This window comes from Canis lupus, chromosome 13 (assembly GCF_048164855.1).
Source record: "Canis lupus baileyi chromosome 13, mCanLup2.hap1, whole genome shotgun sequence".
Lineage (NCBI taxonomy): Eukaryota > Metazoa > Chordata > Mammalia > Carnivora > Canidae > Canis > Canis lupus.
The window spans coordinates 9,343,626-9,361,266 of NC_132850.1; the positions used below are offsets into that span (position 1 = coordinate 9,343,626).

Below are 17,641 nucleotides of genomic sequence, written 5' to 3' on the forward strand. Positions count from 1 at the left end.
AAAAGCAGGAAGGGTGGGCCAGAGCTCGGCCGTGCTGGCCTGGGACACAGAGGCAGGGCCCCTGCGGCGTCCCTGGCGCCTCCACGTGGTGCTTGGGGAACGTTTCCCACGGAGGCCAGAGGCCCGCTAGTGCCGAGCCCTCGGCCCTCACGCTCTACCGCATTAGGGACCTCAGGGCCCGACCCACCCCAAGGTGGGGCCTCACGCTCGGCTCTGCTGCCAGTGGTGCCGTCGGGTCAGGCCTTGGCCCTTGGCCGCTGTCCGGGCACGGGTCCTCCGGCCTCCCCCAGGCGGCTTTCCTTGCTTCGTGGGCCCCAGCGTCACCATCAGGGAGCCCAGCCCGAGCAGGGACGTGCCCCAAGGGCGCGGGTCCCCCTGTCCCTCCAGCCCGCGCCCTCCCTGCCTGCTTCATGGGGGTGGGATGAGGCCTCGGTGGGCGCACCAGCCCCTCGGCCCCAGACAGCCCCCCTCTGCCCCAGACACCACCCTCACGCCTACCCCCCCACCCCAGGGCGTCCCCCCACCACCGCTCCTCTCTGGAGCCAGTGCCCCACCAGCGCCCGTGCCTGACCCTTGTCATCTTCTGTCCCCAGCGCCCTGCGGGGGAGACCTGACGGGACCATCCGGAGTCATCCTGTCACCGAATTACCCAGAACCCTACCCGCCAGGCAAGGAGTGTGACTGGAGAGTGACCGTGTCCCCCGACTACGTCATCGCCCTGGTCTTTAACACGTAGGTACCCCTGTGCCCCTCTGCGGGGGGAGGGAGGCAGCAGGTGCGCACAGTCTGAGGAGGACGGAGCAGGTCTGTGGGCGGCACCTGCTGGGATCCTCCAGGGCGCCCCGTGCAGGTTCAGCAGCTCCACGTGCCCTCTTATCTGATCCTTATCAATGATGACATGGCCATTATACTTCCTTCCTTTTCTTTCCTTTTCCTGCCTCTGAAGACATTGAGATTCAGGGGGCAGGCCTTGCGGATCCTGTCCCCCCCACCGTGCTCTCCCGCAGCCCCTTCCCTCGCCCCCAGCGAGTGCTCCTCAGCCGCCCCCATCCACCCCTGCACCGCCTCCTTGATCCCCAGATGGGCAGACTCTTCAGAGCAGTGTCCCGTGTCCCCTTGGGCTCTGCTCTCCCCTCCTGTTCCCTCTCAGACCTGCTGCCTGGATTCTGCCTCCCAGTTCCGGGCGAGTCCTCGGATGAGACCTCGGCCCACCCCTGGGCCTGCTTGTAGGGAAGCCTCCGGGCCACCTGGGCTCCGCTCTGTCACTCGGTCTGTCCCTACCCCGTGTTCTGTCCTGGGCTTCCGTGAAGTCGCTCCTCGGGTTCTCCAGCTGCTGCTGTCACTCACAGCCTCCCTTCCACGCCCCCCTTCCCTCCCGGGCCAGGCGCCAGCAAAGCCCTTTCTCTTCAGCCACACGTCCTTCCTGGAGGGGCTGCTCTGCTTCCAGGGCCCCCTCCGCTCATACAGTGGACAATGTTGGGAGCTGCAGGCTCTTGTCCTCCTGCGGGGCCTGGTTCTCGCCGAGCCCCCTGGGGGCCGGGGTGCTGCCCTGGCACCCCTGCCCTGCCCCTGCCCTGCCCCTGCCATCAGTGAGCCAGGCGGGTGCAGCCTTCAGCGCCTGCACCCTCCCCTCTCCTCCAGCCCCACCTGCTGCGCTGCTCGCAGCCCTTGGACTCCCTGTCTGAGTCACCACCAGACTTAGCCTGGCGCCCCCACCCCCTTCCTCCCGGGCCGGCCACTGCTTGAGCTACAGCCACGGGAGGGATCTTGTGCAAAAATGCCAGGAAAACCACCGCGCTTGCCCCTGGAACACATGGTAACGGGCTGCTCGGCCATGGGAAGGAATGAACGGCTGGCTCAGAACGAGGCCCGATCGCAAACGCGCCAGGCTAGGCGGAAACGGACGCACAGACGTCATTCCGCCACATGTGATTCCACGTATACGACACCTTAAGACCCACAGAATCAATCTGTGATGATAGAGACCTGTTCAGAGGGGCCTTCTGGGGGAGGACGGCCTGGGACGGGGACTGCCGGGCGGAGGATGTCCTCGGTATTGCTGTGTGCGTCGAGGCCGACAGGGTGATACACTCACGAGCCACGGGCGTCACGGGGTGTGAGCTGCACCTCGACTTGAAAACAGACCACACGTGAGCAGATCTCCTAGTTTAAGATCCGTAAGGCGCCTCCTCCTGCGAGGTCAGAAGGTTGGCTTCCAGGCCACGCTGCCCACCCCCCACGCCTCCACGCGGGCCGCCCCCCACGCTGACCCCAGCCACCGGAGCTCCCACGGCACAGCCTGCCCTGGTGACTCTGCCTCTGCGTCTCCCTTCCTGGCAACTTCCGTCTCCCTCCCTGTGCGGCTCCTGGGGGGTCTCCACATCTCCCAAGCATGGCTCCAGCTGGGCCTCCCTGAAAGTTTCACCGCCTCCTGTGCAGACTGTACTTTGTTGTCTTCGCCTCACCGTCACTGCAGAAGACCTGGCGTCTGACGCAGCCCTGTGTCCCAGGCTCCTTGTGCCATGCCAGGCACGCGGGGAGCACACAGAGAAAATGCACAACGGAAGGAAAATAGGGACAGACTGAGGGCAGTTGGGACGTGCTGGAAGCTGCGTTACAGGAGCGAGAAGACGGACCCTGGCGTGAGGGTGCCGGGGAGGCAGGAGGACACGTCTGGCTCCACCACCCGACCCCGACCCCCACCCACCTGGTCCTGCAGGCATCGCGGGTCGCTCTCTGCCACGTGTCAGCGGAAAGCGTGGTCCAGCCGGGTGGAGCAACCGGGGACCCAGCCCGTGGCTCAGTGCCGCCCGGATCTGTGCTCAGCTCACGTTCTGCTCTTTTCACGTCTGTGCCCTTGACCGGCACGTGCGGCTCCTCTGGAGATGTGGCTGAGAGTGGAGCTGCCGCCCCGCGGGGCCGGCACATGCTCAGACCCGGAGGGCCGTGTGGAGCCACTTGCCAAGTGGCTGGGCAGACTCCCCCACCCACCAGCAGGGCCCGGAGCTCTGCGGGCTGTACAGCCACCCCCGTCCTGGCGTCCCCGTCGTGGTCCCCCAGGCCAGTGCAGTGGCATCAGTGACCATCAACAATTCTCACATTCAACTTTGCTGATTTCTCGGATTCGATCTTTTTCCCACGTGACGGTGGGGATAGCTGAGGAGGCTCACCTGTGGGTGCCCGGTGTAGGGTGGTACGAGAACCTGGGAAGAGCGGAGCACGGGCTCCGGGGCAAGGACGCGAAGCCAGATTCTTCCTGAGAACAGACCCCTTCCCGCCCGGCAACGGCTCCCTGGGTGATTCTTTGCCTCCTGGAAAGGAAGGTGCGGAATAAAGACCGTCTGGGGCGGGGAGGAGAGCCCCTGCCCTGCTGACCAGTCCATACGCAGGCGAGAACCCGCTTCCCCTTCCGTGCACAGTGTGGCGAATACAGACGACACCCCAGGATGAGGTCCTAGCATCCAAGGCGCTGGGAGACTCGGTCTTGATTATTCCAGCCGCAGGAAAGAAGCGGTGACCACGGGAGATGTGACAGAGGGCCAGCTTCCAGCCCAGTGACAAGCTGCCACGACATAAAGCATAGCCCATCGGCGTGGCGCACGCCTTAAGTTTGCACGATATTATATGACAAATGTGTTTCAATTAAGATTTTTATTGATTTTTTATTTTTTTTCCAGGAAGAGGGTGTTAGGTTTCCAGCTGTGACTTCCCAGGCACTGACTGTAGGCTGGTGCCCTCCGCCCCTGGGCCTCACTTACCATCTCCTGGCCCGCCTGGGAGGCCCCTGGGGCCCACACCCTCCTCCCACAGCGTGCCCAGGGCGTCCGAGCCCACCTCCGGTTGAGCCTCAGGCCCAGCACGAGCCTTTCTGACCTCAGTGGGGGGGGTGGGGGTGTTCCCCGCAGCTTTAACCTGGAGCCTGGCTACGACTTCCTGCACATCTACGACGGGCGGGACTCCCTCAGCCCGCTCATAGGAAGCTTCTACGGCTCCCAGCTCCCCGGCCGCATCGAGAGCAGCAGCAACAGCCTCTTCCTGGCCTTCCGCAGCGACGCCTCCGTGAGCAGCGCTGGCTTCGTCATCGACTACACAGGTAGGCCCGGGGCGGCCGCGCGGGTGCGGGGGGGTGGCGTGGAGGGCACCCACCCTGGTGCACAGCACACAGGCTGGGAGGAGGGGGCCGGCCACGCCCTGCGGCCCCTCCGCGTCACGGCTCCTCTCCTGGCCCTTCCCCGGGGGTGCACTCCTGCCAGCGGGAGCACCAGGTCCCTGCCCTCGTGTATCCCGGGAGGACCCCGCGGCCAGGCTGTCGGGGCTGGGAGCCCCGAAGCAGCCAGCCTCAAACTGTGAAGGGCTGGAGGGGCCATGCTCCGCCGGACGGCCACTTCTGGACGCAGGAGCCAGGAGCCCAGGCGGTCAGGTAAACTGAGGCCCAGGCTCACATGGGGCGAGTTGCCTAGCCTCTCAACACCTCCTTCCCTTCATCATGAACGGCCGGTGGGCCGGTCCCTGCCCCAGACGTCATGCGGGTTGGAGCCCTCGGTCGGGAGCCCTGCACGGAGCGGGGCTGAGACGGGCTCTCCCCTCGGTGACCTTCGCTTCCCCGTCGAACCAGGTGCTGTTACCCAGATCCTAGCTCCGCCGCTTCCTTCGTTTGTGCACTTGGCACGTTATTACCTCTCGGGGCCCTTCCCTCATCCGTAAAATGGGGTGATCATCATTACGTTGCAGAAGGTTAGGGTGAAAAGATATTTCACGCGTGCTCACTATGTGCGTGGGTACGATGCCCAGTAGGTGCTAAACACTCTACAGACGCTCTAGAGGGGATGGATTTTGTTAATTGGTGCTCTGACCCGGGTTCACTCAGGCCTCCTCAGCCTGTGTAGACAAATGGGGTCATATTACCAGTTAGAATTAAAAAGTTTCTGGCTCACGTCCCCCATGCACAGAGCATCGACCTCAGCAACCTTTTAAAGAGCCCCGTAATTAAACACCTGTGGCACCTGCTGGGAGCACCCCGCACGCGCTCACGGGTAACACCCGTTCCAAAGATCGCTGCCTTAGCACCTGCCAGCCGCCGGCACAGCCCCAAGACGTCACGGCCACACGTCGACACCCTCGGGATCGTGGGTCACCCGCCCCAGGGGGCACGCGGGGCTCAGAGTAGAGCACATCTTGCCGTGATCCTCTCTCCCGCGTGGGCCGGCCTGGATCATGGGTCCTCCCATCCTCCTCTCTCGCCCCGGATGCCTGCCATTCGCTAAGCCCCCTGCCCCGAGCCCTCCCACCTGTGCTGCTCTCGGAGCAGACGCGGTCACCCCGTGGAGTTCTGAGAGAGGCGCGGTCCAGCCCTGGAACCCGCCGTCAGCCACCGTCAGCCCCACTGCCGTCTGGTTGTCTCCTGTCATGCCCACAGATGTACCCTCAGGTCCCTGCCCCTGGCATCCCGTTACAGCTGTGTGCCTAGTGCGGGGTCTTCTCCCTGCCGGAGATGCCACATGCCACCCCAGCACCACCCCTTCAGCCTCTTCATGACGGGCCCTAGCTCGTCGCCCCTGCACACCTGCCACTGCACCTGCAGCATCCTGGCTGCAGCCACCCGCCCCCCGGTGCCCTCCACGAAGCCACAGGCTGGAGCCACTTTCCCAGAGAAGCGCTTCCGGCTTTCAGCTGTTGGTCCAAGACCGCACAGGGGGTGGACGAACAAGGCCCCCCGGGGGGGCATCTGAGCCAGCAAAGCGGCGGCCGGAGGCCAGCTCCTGGGCGAGGGGAGAGCCTACCGTGTCCCCCCACCTCTTGGCCAGCGTCCCAACATGCCCATTGGGGCGGGAGGTGCCCGGTGAGGCCTGAGGCAGCCTCCCGTCCTTCCCAGGGGAGCACTCCTTGATACCAGCCACCCCCGCTGTGGCCAGGCGGCCCACTCCGTGGAGCCCAGGGACCCTCGGCCTTGCCCCGTGGTCTCCTTCCCGCATCCCAAGGTCCCTGGATTCCAGGAGCGGGTCCGCTCAGCTGCCAGGTCCCGTGGCCTCGATGGTAACCCCCCAAGCTCAGTGCCTTTACGGAGTGGCCTCCGTCACATGCTAACCTGAAGCAAGTCCCTTACGCTCACCGAGCACCCCTAACGGCCCATCAAAGAGGGACGGCGTCTGCATGAAAGGGCTGGCGTGGGGGTGGTGGACAGGCATAGCACCCAGCACAGCACCCAGCACGAGCCCACCGCCAGGAGGTACTGGGCACACGCTTTGACCCGCCGTCTCCGTCCATTGCCTTCTTTCCTAGAAGTGGATGTTTCCTTTGTTCTGCTCTTTTAGGAAGAGAGAAGGGTCCTGAGCCCTCCTCCCGGGCCTAGCCCAGTAGAGGGCAGTACATTTTCTTTTCTGTTTCCTGAAGATGTCAGGGGTGACATGATGTTTGCACACACCTGGGTATGAGTGTGAAATATTTGTAACGTGAACATCTGGGGGGTGGGGGGCTGTCCTATAGATGACTCCGGTCCGTTGCAAAGGGTTCAGACCCCGTGCTCTGCAAGTGCGTTCCTGGGATGTCCTCTAGGGACCAGCACACTGGGGCAGGTGTGCAGCCTTAGGAAGAGAAGAATTGGCCTCGTCCATCGGGAGGCAAAGGAGATCCTGGGCTCCTCTAGTGCTGAGGTTTCAAGGAATTGGGCTGGGAGGTAAGGGGAAGGACGGAGAGTGAGCACCACTCTCTGAGGTCAGCCCCTCCTCCGACCAGAGGTCTTTCCCCACGTCCTGAGGATGTGTTATAAGTATAGTCACTAGGGAGGCTGACTTTGGGTTTATTTAAAAAATGGGCTTCTATTCCTCGGAACTGGGAGACTGGGTCATACGATGGTCATGTTAATAGTGTGGCGTACTGTCTCGTAATTTTCAGCCTTTATACCACTAGTGGTTTTTCCCAAGTGGGAAGGAGAAAGCATGTGGTCATATCTGACTCAGGCAGCATTTAGTTTCAAATTGAGAAACCCACTCAGACGAACTTCAGCAAAAAAGGGGGGGGGGTAATTTATTATAAAAATGCAAAAAAAAATGCGTTCAAACAACTTCATACAAAGACTTTATTATAAGAAAATTAACAGCCAGACTAACGTAAGCTCAAAAGCGTTCTATATTTTAACAACACACATAAAAATACTCCCTGCACCGTAACACAGAAAGGGAACGTATTTTTAAACTACACGCGCTCAAGGGCAGGAAGTGTAAACGTCCAAGGGATCAAAGTCAGGAAGGGAAAGTCAAAGGCTGGGACCCTCCCTGCTGCTTCCTGCGGGCCTGCTGCATCGTCCTCTCTCCGCAGATCCGCGTTCGCTGCTTCCCCTAGGACACGTACGGCCGCCTCGCTCCGGACTCCGAATTGCCTCCCAGTTTGGGTCCCAATTCCCAACCCCAGAGGGTCTGCAGCCCCACCAGACAGGGTTACAGGGGCTGAAAACAAAGCAGGGAACTAAACGCAGCTCCTGCCTCCACAGGCTTCACATCCTCGCGACAACCAGATGGACAGACGTCTCTACCCATGAGCCCTGGGAGGCTCAGCTACTTAGATGGCCGTGATGGGCGAATCGGTCAGTGTCTCTGCCCAGCGGCTGCTGGAAGGGAGTTGCAGCGTCAGAGTCATTCTAGGCTAGACTTCTAGAAGATTCTGAACGCAGTCATGTCGTGTGGACTTGTGCAAGACCGTGCTCTGGGGCATCCTCAGCTGAACTCAGCCACCTGGGTCAGCTTCCCCCTTTGCTAGAAGGAAATAGAATTAGGAGGATCCTGGTTTGGGGGTACAGTCACTGAAGATGAGTCCCGGAGAGACTCCATGTCTTTCTCCAAGCCAACCACGTCAGAAGAGCGGGTGTGGGAGGGACGTTCGTTGTCATCTCACAGCGGGTGTGGGGGCTCCTTCTGGGCAGGGACAGGCTAGGACGCCCATGCCCGGGCGTGGAAGCCACCGCGGTGAGCACCAGGTTGTGGCCCCCATCCCGAGGTACCACGAAGGTGAGAGAGGGGAAGAGGCAACACAGAGGAGACCGACATGGAGTGACAAGCGGAAGTTAGAAAAGCGGAAGCCGCCATGAGAACGAGGAACGGTGGGGGGGGCCACTCCAGAAGGGCGTGGGTGACGGCGAGGACCTCAGCCAGAGGGTGACATTTCAACGGAGGCCTCAGGGTTGAGAAGAAGCCTGCCAGGCCAGCACAGGGCTGGGGGCCGTGTCGCAGACAGAGGGAGTTGGAAGAAGTTCAGATGAAGAGTTTGAAGCCTGTGTTAGAGAATCTGAAATAACTCAGGAAGGACCAAGGTCAGTTTCTCCCAGAAGGTACTAAAAAGTATGTGTTTTCCCTTCCGAGCCCTTGGACGTGACACTGTGGGCCGAGGAATTACAACCAGCTTCCCACACCTGTTCCCACTACCACCACCCACCACCCACCACCCGCCACCGCCCTGGGTCTTTGTTTTTTACATTCGAAATGGGAATACCCTCATTTTTTGCCCTTTTTTAAAGTAGCGCAGGTTGTTGGAAAAATTCAAGCAATCGCGAGGCACGTAAGACATGCTCTAAAGACTTAACACCTACCGTCACTGGCATCCCCTGAAGTTCTCTCATTCCGGCTATTTTATATAAGTAGACAGTAATGCAAATTCTAGAGCAAGGGTTAGCAGACTTTTTCTAAAAAGGACCAGACAGTAAACAGGCTTGGCAGGGCAGATGGTCTCTGCGGCTTGCCCGCTCCACTCTGCTGTCGTGCTGCCCAAACAGCTGTGGACAGTATTCAGACAAATAGGCATGGCTGTGTTCCAATAAAACTTTATCAAAACAAAAGAAAGAGGCAGTGGTCTCTCTCTCTCTCTGTCTCTCATGAATAAATAAATAAAATTAAAAAAAAAACAGGCAGTGAGGCTGTGGGCTGTGTGAACAGAAGTCACGCTGTGGGTTTGTTTTTACTTTGTTTTGGTTTTTGCCCAATGACAGATCTTGATCATCTTTCCACATCAGTAGTCAACGACTTCTGCGTTTCTTCTTAAAGCCTGCTTGTATTTTGGCGGATGGCTGTGATCCCACCTGTTTAGCCAGTTCATTACTGTTTGGGTGTGACGATCACTACTATTTTTCGATGTCTTGCTGTGTTTGGAAATGTCACTTATCGATTAGGGCACGAAGAAGCTGGGTCTTTTCCTGTTGTCATTTTGGAGGGCTCGGTTTCTATTTATTATTATCACGGTGACGTTCCAGTCGTTATAGTTTGATTCTTCACAGCTGAGCTCTGGTCTGACGGACTAAAGACCTGCTTTTGGTCTTAATTCTACATCTTACCAGCCGAACGGCTTGGGAAACTCAAGTTTAGCCTCTCTGATCGCCACATTTCTCATCTGTCACCTGAACAGGAGCACACCTGGCCCTGCCTGCCGCAGAGGCTACTGTGAGGCACAAATGAGATAACAGATTGGAAGGTACTTTGAAAATCCTAGCGTGATATTCCCCTGTACAGGGCCGTCATCATTATCATTACCCTTGTCGTTCTCATTAATGTGATAATGCTTGGAGCCATGAGCTCCTCCTGCCCCGACAGGTGAGTAACTATGAAATGCAGCCTGTAGTAGGAATCACCGACATGACTGTGGGTTTTCCAAGCCCTGAGGTGTTCAGCCAATCAAGTCAGCATCCATTTATTAAGTTTCCGTTCCGTGCCAACCAGAGCCGCCTCTAGTTCCGAGCTCCGTGCTAATTGCCGGGGTGATGAAGACAGTGGGTGATGGTCCCCATCCTTTAGGCGTCCAGAATCCACCATAAAGAAACACACTTATCCAACCTGCCAAGATAATGCGACACATGCTGTGATTCAGGAAATAACAGATTTCTGCCGGACGGAAGACAAGGTTTAGGAAACTAGCTCAAGAGAAGGTGGCATTAGCGAGTGTAGGAGTTCCTGCCATAGAGCAAAGAGGAGAAAGGAGTTTCTGATGGTATAAGGTTCTGGGACAGTTGTGCCCCGCTGTTACCCAAAAGCACAGCCTCTTCTATGAGGCAGAGGTTTATTCTCCTTCCCATCAGAGAAAGCTAGAGATTGTCCCCCAGGGATGGTGAGGTGACCCTTCCCCTGCCCCCACTCCTCCCGTCTTCATGGCTCTCAGGATCCAAGATGGCGCCTGGAGCTCCAGCCATCATGTCTATGTGCAGACCGCGAGGAGGAGGGAGGAGGAAGGAAGGAGGGAGGGAGGGAGGGCCAGTGAGCATTCTCTCAGCTGAGTACTTCCTCCTAAGCAGCCTTTCTAGGAGTCACACAGTTACGCACTTAGAGACGCTTACTGGGTGCCTTCCCTGTGCCGGGTACGGGGCTGGAGCGGTGGATGAAGCCGGGTAACCATCTCATGGAACCTACATCCTAGCGGAGGAGATGGAGGAGACCCGGGTAAACGCGGAGTGCGTGCGCCAGCGTCGGTGCCGGTGCAGAGAGGTGGCCGGGAGCGCCGGGGCCAGGACGTCAGAACCTCAGACAGCCGGTCAAGGGAGTATCTCTAAGAAGGAGACACGGTGTTAAATCCTGAAGGAGAAAGAGCCACGTGGAGGGAGGAGCATTGCGGGTGCGGAGGCCAGTGTGGTCGGCGGAGCCAAGTTAGCCAAGGGCTGACGGGAACTGAGGCGGAGACGGTCGGGCGACTGGGGACAGAGGGTGCAGGGCGCGTAGGCCCATCAGGGTTTGGGCTTTACCCCGAGTGAGACAGAGGGCTCACTGCCTGCACAGTGTCGTCTCTGCAGCCAGGCCGGGGAGCATGGATCTGAGCTGCTGCCTCGCCACTCCCGATACGGTCTGGTCTCCGTTATTCAAGGATGAAGACGGGAGATGGCTACTGGGGTCCACGGCTAGTTGTGCCCCTCGGGAGCTTTGTCCACTGAGTCCCTTGATTTCTCTGGACTTCGAATTAGCTTTGACCTGCTGTCATCTGCAAGGACAGATAGAGTATAGGACGGCAACGGTGCCTGTGTCCTTGTGATTCTCGGGTGGGTCTCCCCGTGGCCCATCGTATTCCGGGCAGGGCCGGTGGGCTTAGAGAGGAGACGGACTTGGCGGAGGGCTGCAGGCAGCACACAGCCGGGCCCACGCGGAGACTCTGAGGGGTCCTCTGCCAGAAGGGTCTTCACGCAGTGGCTTATGTGGCACGACGGCACCTGTAGCTGCAGAGACCGAGCAGGGCCGCATGAGGCATCGGGGGTCGGAGCGGCCAGGCCGGGCGGGACCATGGGCCACACCAACCCAGGAGATGGGCAGCGGAGCCAGTGCCTCGGTGGCGGCCTCCAGGATGGGCCCTGCGAGAGGCCCCGGCACCCAGGAAGCCCCAGGAGCTTCCTCACACTGAGCTGCCACCTCTGAGCTGAGCTCCCTTTTCTTCTGGCTCGTTCCATCCCAACTCCACCGTCTGGATTCTGGGTCCTCCCGCAACGCGGCCAGCGCCTCTGTGCGCCCCGACCTCCAGGACCCTGCCCCACACCCCTGGTGCTCCGTGGCTTGTCCCTGATGCTGCCCAGCCTCACCTGTGTCCTGAGTGCCCCCCACCCCCGAGAAGCGGCACTGGGGACCAAGGAGCACTGGCTCCCGAGAGTGGCTTGGGATCTCCAGCTAACAAGAAGGGAGGCCACTCCATGCACGTGGGCCCGGCCCCTGCTCCTGGTTGCTCAGGCAACACCAAGTTTGCTCTCGTCCAGTGCAGACGGACGCAGTGGGTGCCCCGGGCACTGCTGCGATGCCTAAATGGGAAGACGCACGTGGCGCAGAAGTCGAGTAGAAGGAAAGCACTGTTTCCGTGAACTTGTGAGCGCCCAGTAGCCCAGTGCACAACCTGGAGCCTGGTCAGGCCTCGGCTGGTGCAGGGCTGGCAGTGGGGCTCCCAGCGTCCTTCCGGGGCCTGGCCTGCACTCACACCTGCTGCATGCGGACAGCAGGGGCCTCCCTGGGGAGCAGTGAGTTCAGGGCGATGAAGAGCCCCGCGCTGAGCCACAGCTCGCTCCTCCAGACAAGCTCCAGCCCCAGATTTAGGCATGTTTTCAGGCCTCAAGGGAGAAGGACCACTCATCCCAACCCTGGGATCCACGCTCCCTGAGGTCAGGGTCTCCTCTGGGTGCTGCACCCTGGAGCTCCACCCTGACCGGTCCTCTGCGGGCACGTGTGTTTCTTTTTTTCCCAGAAAACCCACGGGAGTCCTGTTTTGATCCCGGTTCCATCAAGAATGGCACACGAGTGGGTTCCGACCTGAAGCTGGGCTCCTCCGTCACCTACTACTGCCACGGGGGCTACGAGGTCCAGGGCACCTCCACCCTCAGCTGTGTCCTGGGGCCCGATGGGAAGCCTGCATGGAACAAGCCCCGACCTGTGTGCACAGGTGGGGGTGCAGAGGGGGCGGGACGTGGGCCTCCCCCTGAGCGACAGACTCCAGCAGGCGTGTCCCGCAGTCACAGTGCCCCGTTCACGTAGACCCGCCTCATCTGCCGGAGTGTGGTGACCTGGCGAGTGTCATGAGCAGCCAACATGAGCAGTGGAGGCCACGGGGTCCAGTGGAGCCTCAGACCCTGGCGAGAGGCATGGGTGCAGCAACGCACCCCTCAGGGCTGGGTGGCCACACAGGTTGAGGAGCCAGGGTCCTTTGCCCTGGTGATGGGGGCTGGCTCTCAGGGCGACCCCCCCTGGACTGGGCATCATGGGTGGGAACAGAAGGCCGCGGGGTCACTCAGGGATCCTTGGTTCTGTCCCCATGCAACACTGGCTGCCTAGGGGGACACAGTCCTCGGGGGCTGAGGCCGGTGGTAGTAATTGGGGGGCCAGAGCTGACACCCCCAGGGGGCCCTCAGGAGCATCAGGGTAGGCCGAGCGGAGGGTGGCAGTTGAGAGGTTTAGGGGGTCACCCGTGTCATGTCTCTTGCAGCCCCGTGTGGGGGACAGTACGTGGGTTCAGATGGAGTGGTCTTGTCCCCCAACTACCCCCAGAACTACACCAGCGGACAGATCTGCCTCTATTTTGTCACCGTGCCCAAGGACTACGGTAGGGCTGGGACATCTTGGGATGTCCAGGTGTAGGTTTGTGGGCTCCTGCGGGGCCCCAGCCCCCATCAGTCGTGTCCCAGGCCCCGCCGTCTGGCGTGGGCTCCCGGGACAGGAACGGGGTTCGGTCCCCAACCACGGTGCCCGTGGGCAGATGCCCCGACGCCCTGTTGGTGCGGCTGTGAGGAGGGCCCCGGGGGCCGCGGGGGGCAGCCCGGGGTCAGCAGGGGGCCCCGGGCAGGGCGACGGGGACAGCAGGACGGCTGGGACCCCAACTCTTGGGTCATCCATGGGGTTGCAAAGCCCGGACGGAGCCGTGGGGGTGGGGGGGGCAGGCGACAAAACGGGGAGCAGGCTGGGCGGGCAGGAGGCCCCCCAGGGGCTCAGCATGAAGTCGCGGGGACCCGCTCGGTCCTGAGGCCCCGCACCACCCCCGCAGTGGTGTTCGGGCAATTCGCCTTCTTCCACACGGCGCTCAATGACGTGGTCGAGGTGCACGACGGCCACAGCCCTCACGCCCGGCTCCTCAGCTCACTCTCGGGCTCCCACACAGGTACCCAGGCAGGCGGGCAGGCGGGGGGGTGGGGAGGGGCTGCAGGGGGAGGGAACGGGGGAGGGGGTTGCAGGGGGAGGGGAGGGCGTGGCACGGGGAAGAGGGGCTGCGGGAGGGCGGGGAAGGGGGGCTATAGGGGGAGAAGCAGGCGGGGCACGGGGGAGGGGGGCTGGAGGGGCGGGGCACGGAGAAGGGGGGTGGAGGGGGCTGCAGGGGCAGGAGCAGGGCATGGGGATGGGGCTGCAGGGAGGCGGGGGCGAGGCACCGGGAAGGGGGCTGAGGGGGGAGGAGTGGGTGGGGCATGGTGGAGGGGCTGCAGGGGAAGGGGGCAGGGGGAGGGGGCTGCAGGGGGGGCGGAGCACGGGGAAGGGGGATGCAGGAGGAGGGGCACTGTAGGGGGAGGGGGATGTGAGAGCCACCCCCGCCCCCAGCTGTCTACACTACCGCCCCAGGCTGTCTACACCACCGCCCAGGCACTGTAGTATTTATTACCCACTCCCTTTATTCTTGACCCAACATGATTTTCTAATTATAAGCGTCCTGCATTTTCAATGCAGAAGAAAACTTAGAGGCAAGACAAAATAGCTGTGTGGAGAATTAAAATGAAAACCTCCCAGAAAGAACCACTGAAAGATGGGGTGGATTTCCTCCCCCACCCCAACCTTTATATCCACTTAGACTTAATCTTTTGCATATTTTATTGAAAAAAACAGTATATATATTTTTATTGAAATGTTCGTTGTGAGCATTTCTGTCATTATTTTATTCTGCAATAGGATTTTTAAATGCTGCAAAATGGTCTATCATATAGTTATTTAAAATTTATGTAAAACAGTTATATAACTAATTCTCTATTATTGAACCTTGAGACTGTTCCTGATTTTTCACTCTAGGGTGTGTAGTAGTAACTCAGTGTGTTATGCGTACGTATGCATACACATCTGGCTGTTACCTTGGACTATCTGGAGTAGAATTGCCAATTTAAAGGATACGTGTGATCTTGAAGGCTTTTTATGGGAATCTAACTATATCCTCTCAAATTTAGTCAACCAGTTGTTTTAACAGAATTCTCAAAATCCCAGTGTTGAAATATGCCAAAATGGCAAACATCCCTCTAGAAAGTTCTTTTCACTCTGTTCACCACCAGCAAGTAAGAGGGCATGCTTTATTCTCACAAAGACTAGCTGATTAAGGAAAGAAAACATCATCAGTTTGAAAAGTGAAAATGGTATCTCATTTCTTAATTTGCCTCTTTTTATTACCAGTTGGGTTAACCTTTTTATAATTTAATTATTGGCTCATGTGAATTTTTTTTAAATCTGTGAATTGCCTTTGATTTTTATTAGCACGTATCTTCTTACTGACTTAGGAGCACTTTGTATTCTTACAAGCTTTACCCCTCGTGTTCCATAAAACCCTCCTGTCTGTATTATGTTCTATAAAAAGCCTTCCCTGATAGTTTGTCATCTGCCATTTAATTTTCTTCAGGGTGTGTTTGAATGTCAGAGAATTTAAATTTCCCGTGATATCAGATCTATCAATGCTTTCTTCTATAGTTTCTCCTTTGCTTTTATGCTGATTGAGTAAATATTCTGTGTTTTGCTTCTTTTCAGTCTGTTTTGCTTTTAACGCCTTTGGAATTTATTTTGATTTGTTATTTGGTATAGGGAATCGAAGTACATTCTTCCAAATTTAGTCGATGGGTTGGTTGTCCTAACAGAATTTTCAAGATTACATCTATTAAATTTTTATGAAGCTAAGAATATGTTTCTAGAGCTTTTATCCATGCCTTTAAGTGTCTGTTTATTTTTGTATCAGTATCAAAAAGTTTAGTGTAAGATTATGAAAGAGTTTAATATTATGATAATTTTAAATAGATGGTAGTATCAACCCCCAAATTTGTTCTTTCTTTTGAATTTTTAGTGGCTGTTCTTGTTGATATTTCTTCTGAATAACTTCTAGAAACATCTCGTCAAGTTAAAAAAAATAGCATAGAATTTTCACATAAACTTCATTAAATTTATTAATTGGGGGAGAACTCACAGCTTTATGACAGTCACCTGTCTCCCTTCCAGGAACTTGGTATGTCTCTCCATGCGTCTCCTTTGTAACCCTGGAGACGGCCTCTAATTTTCACTTTGGCCATATTTGATTTCTGTTAACTTTACTCCTAGATGTTTCATGGCAATTTTTGTTGTTGTTCTTGTCGCTGCTGTGAACAGGTCTCCCCTGCCCTCCATTATATTTTCTAGCTGCTCTTTGCTACTCTATTAGAAGACTGGTATTTTTGGTCCCGTCATTTTGTAGAGTCGATGAGCCCTCCATAATAATGCTAACACTGCCAGCTGATTTCTCCTGGGCCTTTAGGCAAGAAGCATTTTCTGCAAATAAATTTGTCTCATTATTTTATATCTTCCTTTTCTGTGTTTTTTCCTTTTATTTTCTTCCATGGTTATTGGTCTATTCAAGCATATTACCTTGATATCAACATGGATATTCTATATTTTACTAAAAAGCCCATTTCGTAATTATTTTAAGCTCAGCAGCATAGGTTATATCATATGCTCTGATGCTATCTAATCTCCTTTGTGTTAGCAGCTCTGACCCCCTGCCTTTACAGGCTGAGGGCCGTGTTTTCATGCCTCCCCTTTTCCCATCCTGACCAGAGGCTTTGTGTTGTTTCATTTCATTTGTATTTTTTTGTTTGGTTTTTTTTTTTTTTTATTGCTTCCACTTCTCAATTCTTCTGTGGACTTTGTTATTTTTTAATTAATTAACTTCTGGGTTTATTTCATAATGTCTCTCTTCCTATTATTCTTCAGATTATGTTGCTCTTCTTGTGCTAACTCCTTAGCTAAGAGCTTTGTTATTTTTCTTGTAGAGTGTGCGTGGAGTCCCCTCTGAGCAGGGGTCGGGCTTCCTGCTAGGAGCACCGACATGCACTCTTGTCCTCCATACCCTCTAACTAATCTGTCATCATGCTTTCCTCTTTTTTGCCCAAGTCCTTTAAGGCTGCCTCTTCTTCTCCTCCAGGAACCTACATTTTGTTCTTGTTACATTTAAACCTTTGTGTTGATTTCTCATTTTATTGCCATGTGGTGAGAGAACAGAGCCTGAATCCTTTCTGCTCTGGGGATTAAATGAGGTCCACTCAGTAGCCAAAGATACTTTTTAAAATTTCTTTAAATATCTAAGAAGCGAGTGTGTTCTCTGCAGGGTTGAGAGGCCACAGAGTGACCCAAGCTATGGCCCAGCCCTCCCTGCCTGGCCCCTGATCTCAGCCCTTCCCCCTCGCCGCTAGATGCCTCTGGGCTCTGCACTTGACCGCTCTGAGCTGCAGTTCACGCAGCTGTAAAATGCAGACAGGCAAGCCTCTGCCTCCTAGAGCTATTGTTAGGATTGAATTAGCTTTGTAATGGCCATTAGACCAATCTTACTCAATTTTATTATTCAACTCTTTTATCAGTGGTACTCGATGAAATGACTTTCTGATAGCAACACCCCACATATGCACACTCGGCCAACAGTGTGAGTCAGGGTCTCTTGGGTATAATACTTGGTCTAAATCTCTTGATTTTCAAGATAGCTAGAGGTAGAAGTTTAGCTACAGATCCAGAGTATAGACACAGGCAGAAACAAAGAGGTACATTCAGGACCTGTATATGTAAATGTGGATATAGATACAGGTACCGATGTAGACGTAAAGGACCAATGGACAGAAAGAAGTAGGGAGGGATGGAGGGATGGAAGGACAGAGGGGTGGATGGATGGAACCTGTAGATATAATATCAATATCCTCAGATCATCTGTTATCCTCATTTAGAGAAACGCAGATGAGGAGCCCCTGATGCTGGTGGGACTGCTGTGTCCCCATCCCAGAGGCGTGTTGAAGGGGGAAGAGAAGCTTGAGGACAGGACAGTCTCGACTTTGTTTTTCTGTTTAATACGTCAGTGATCAGGGATGTTGTGGATTTAAAGATCCCGCCACAACTGTGATACTTTGTAGTCTTCTGCTTCAGACCATTTTTGCATCTGTGTTGGCCTGATAGATTTT

At 56.5% G+C, this 17,641-nt stretch overlaps 1 protein-coding gene across 7 annotated transcripts in view; it reads left to right on the plus strand.

Annotated features, from left to right (window-relative positions):
* Positions 1-17,641, plus strand: part of CSMD2 (CUB and Sushi multiple domains 2) — a 492,622-nt gene that overhangs the window by 362,662 nt on the left and 112,319 nt on the right. For all 7 annotated transcript variants that reach the window (XM_072772036.1, XM_072772037.1, XM_072772043.1 and 4 more), the window contains 5 exons: positions 594-732; positions 3,906-4,093; positions 12,184-12,378; positions 12,919-13,035; positions 13,474-13,587. In XM_072772036.1, the coding sequence (XP_072628137.1) occupies positions 594-732; positions 3,906-4,093; positions 12,184-12,378; positions 12,919-13,035; positions 13,474-13,587 (753 nt within the window). The remainder of the gene's footprint in view (positions 1-593; positions 733-3,905; positions 4,094-12,183; positions 12,379-12,918; positions 13,036-13,473; positions 13,588-17,641) is intronic.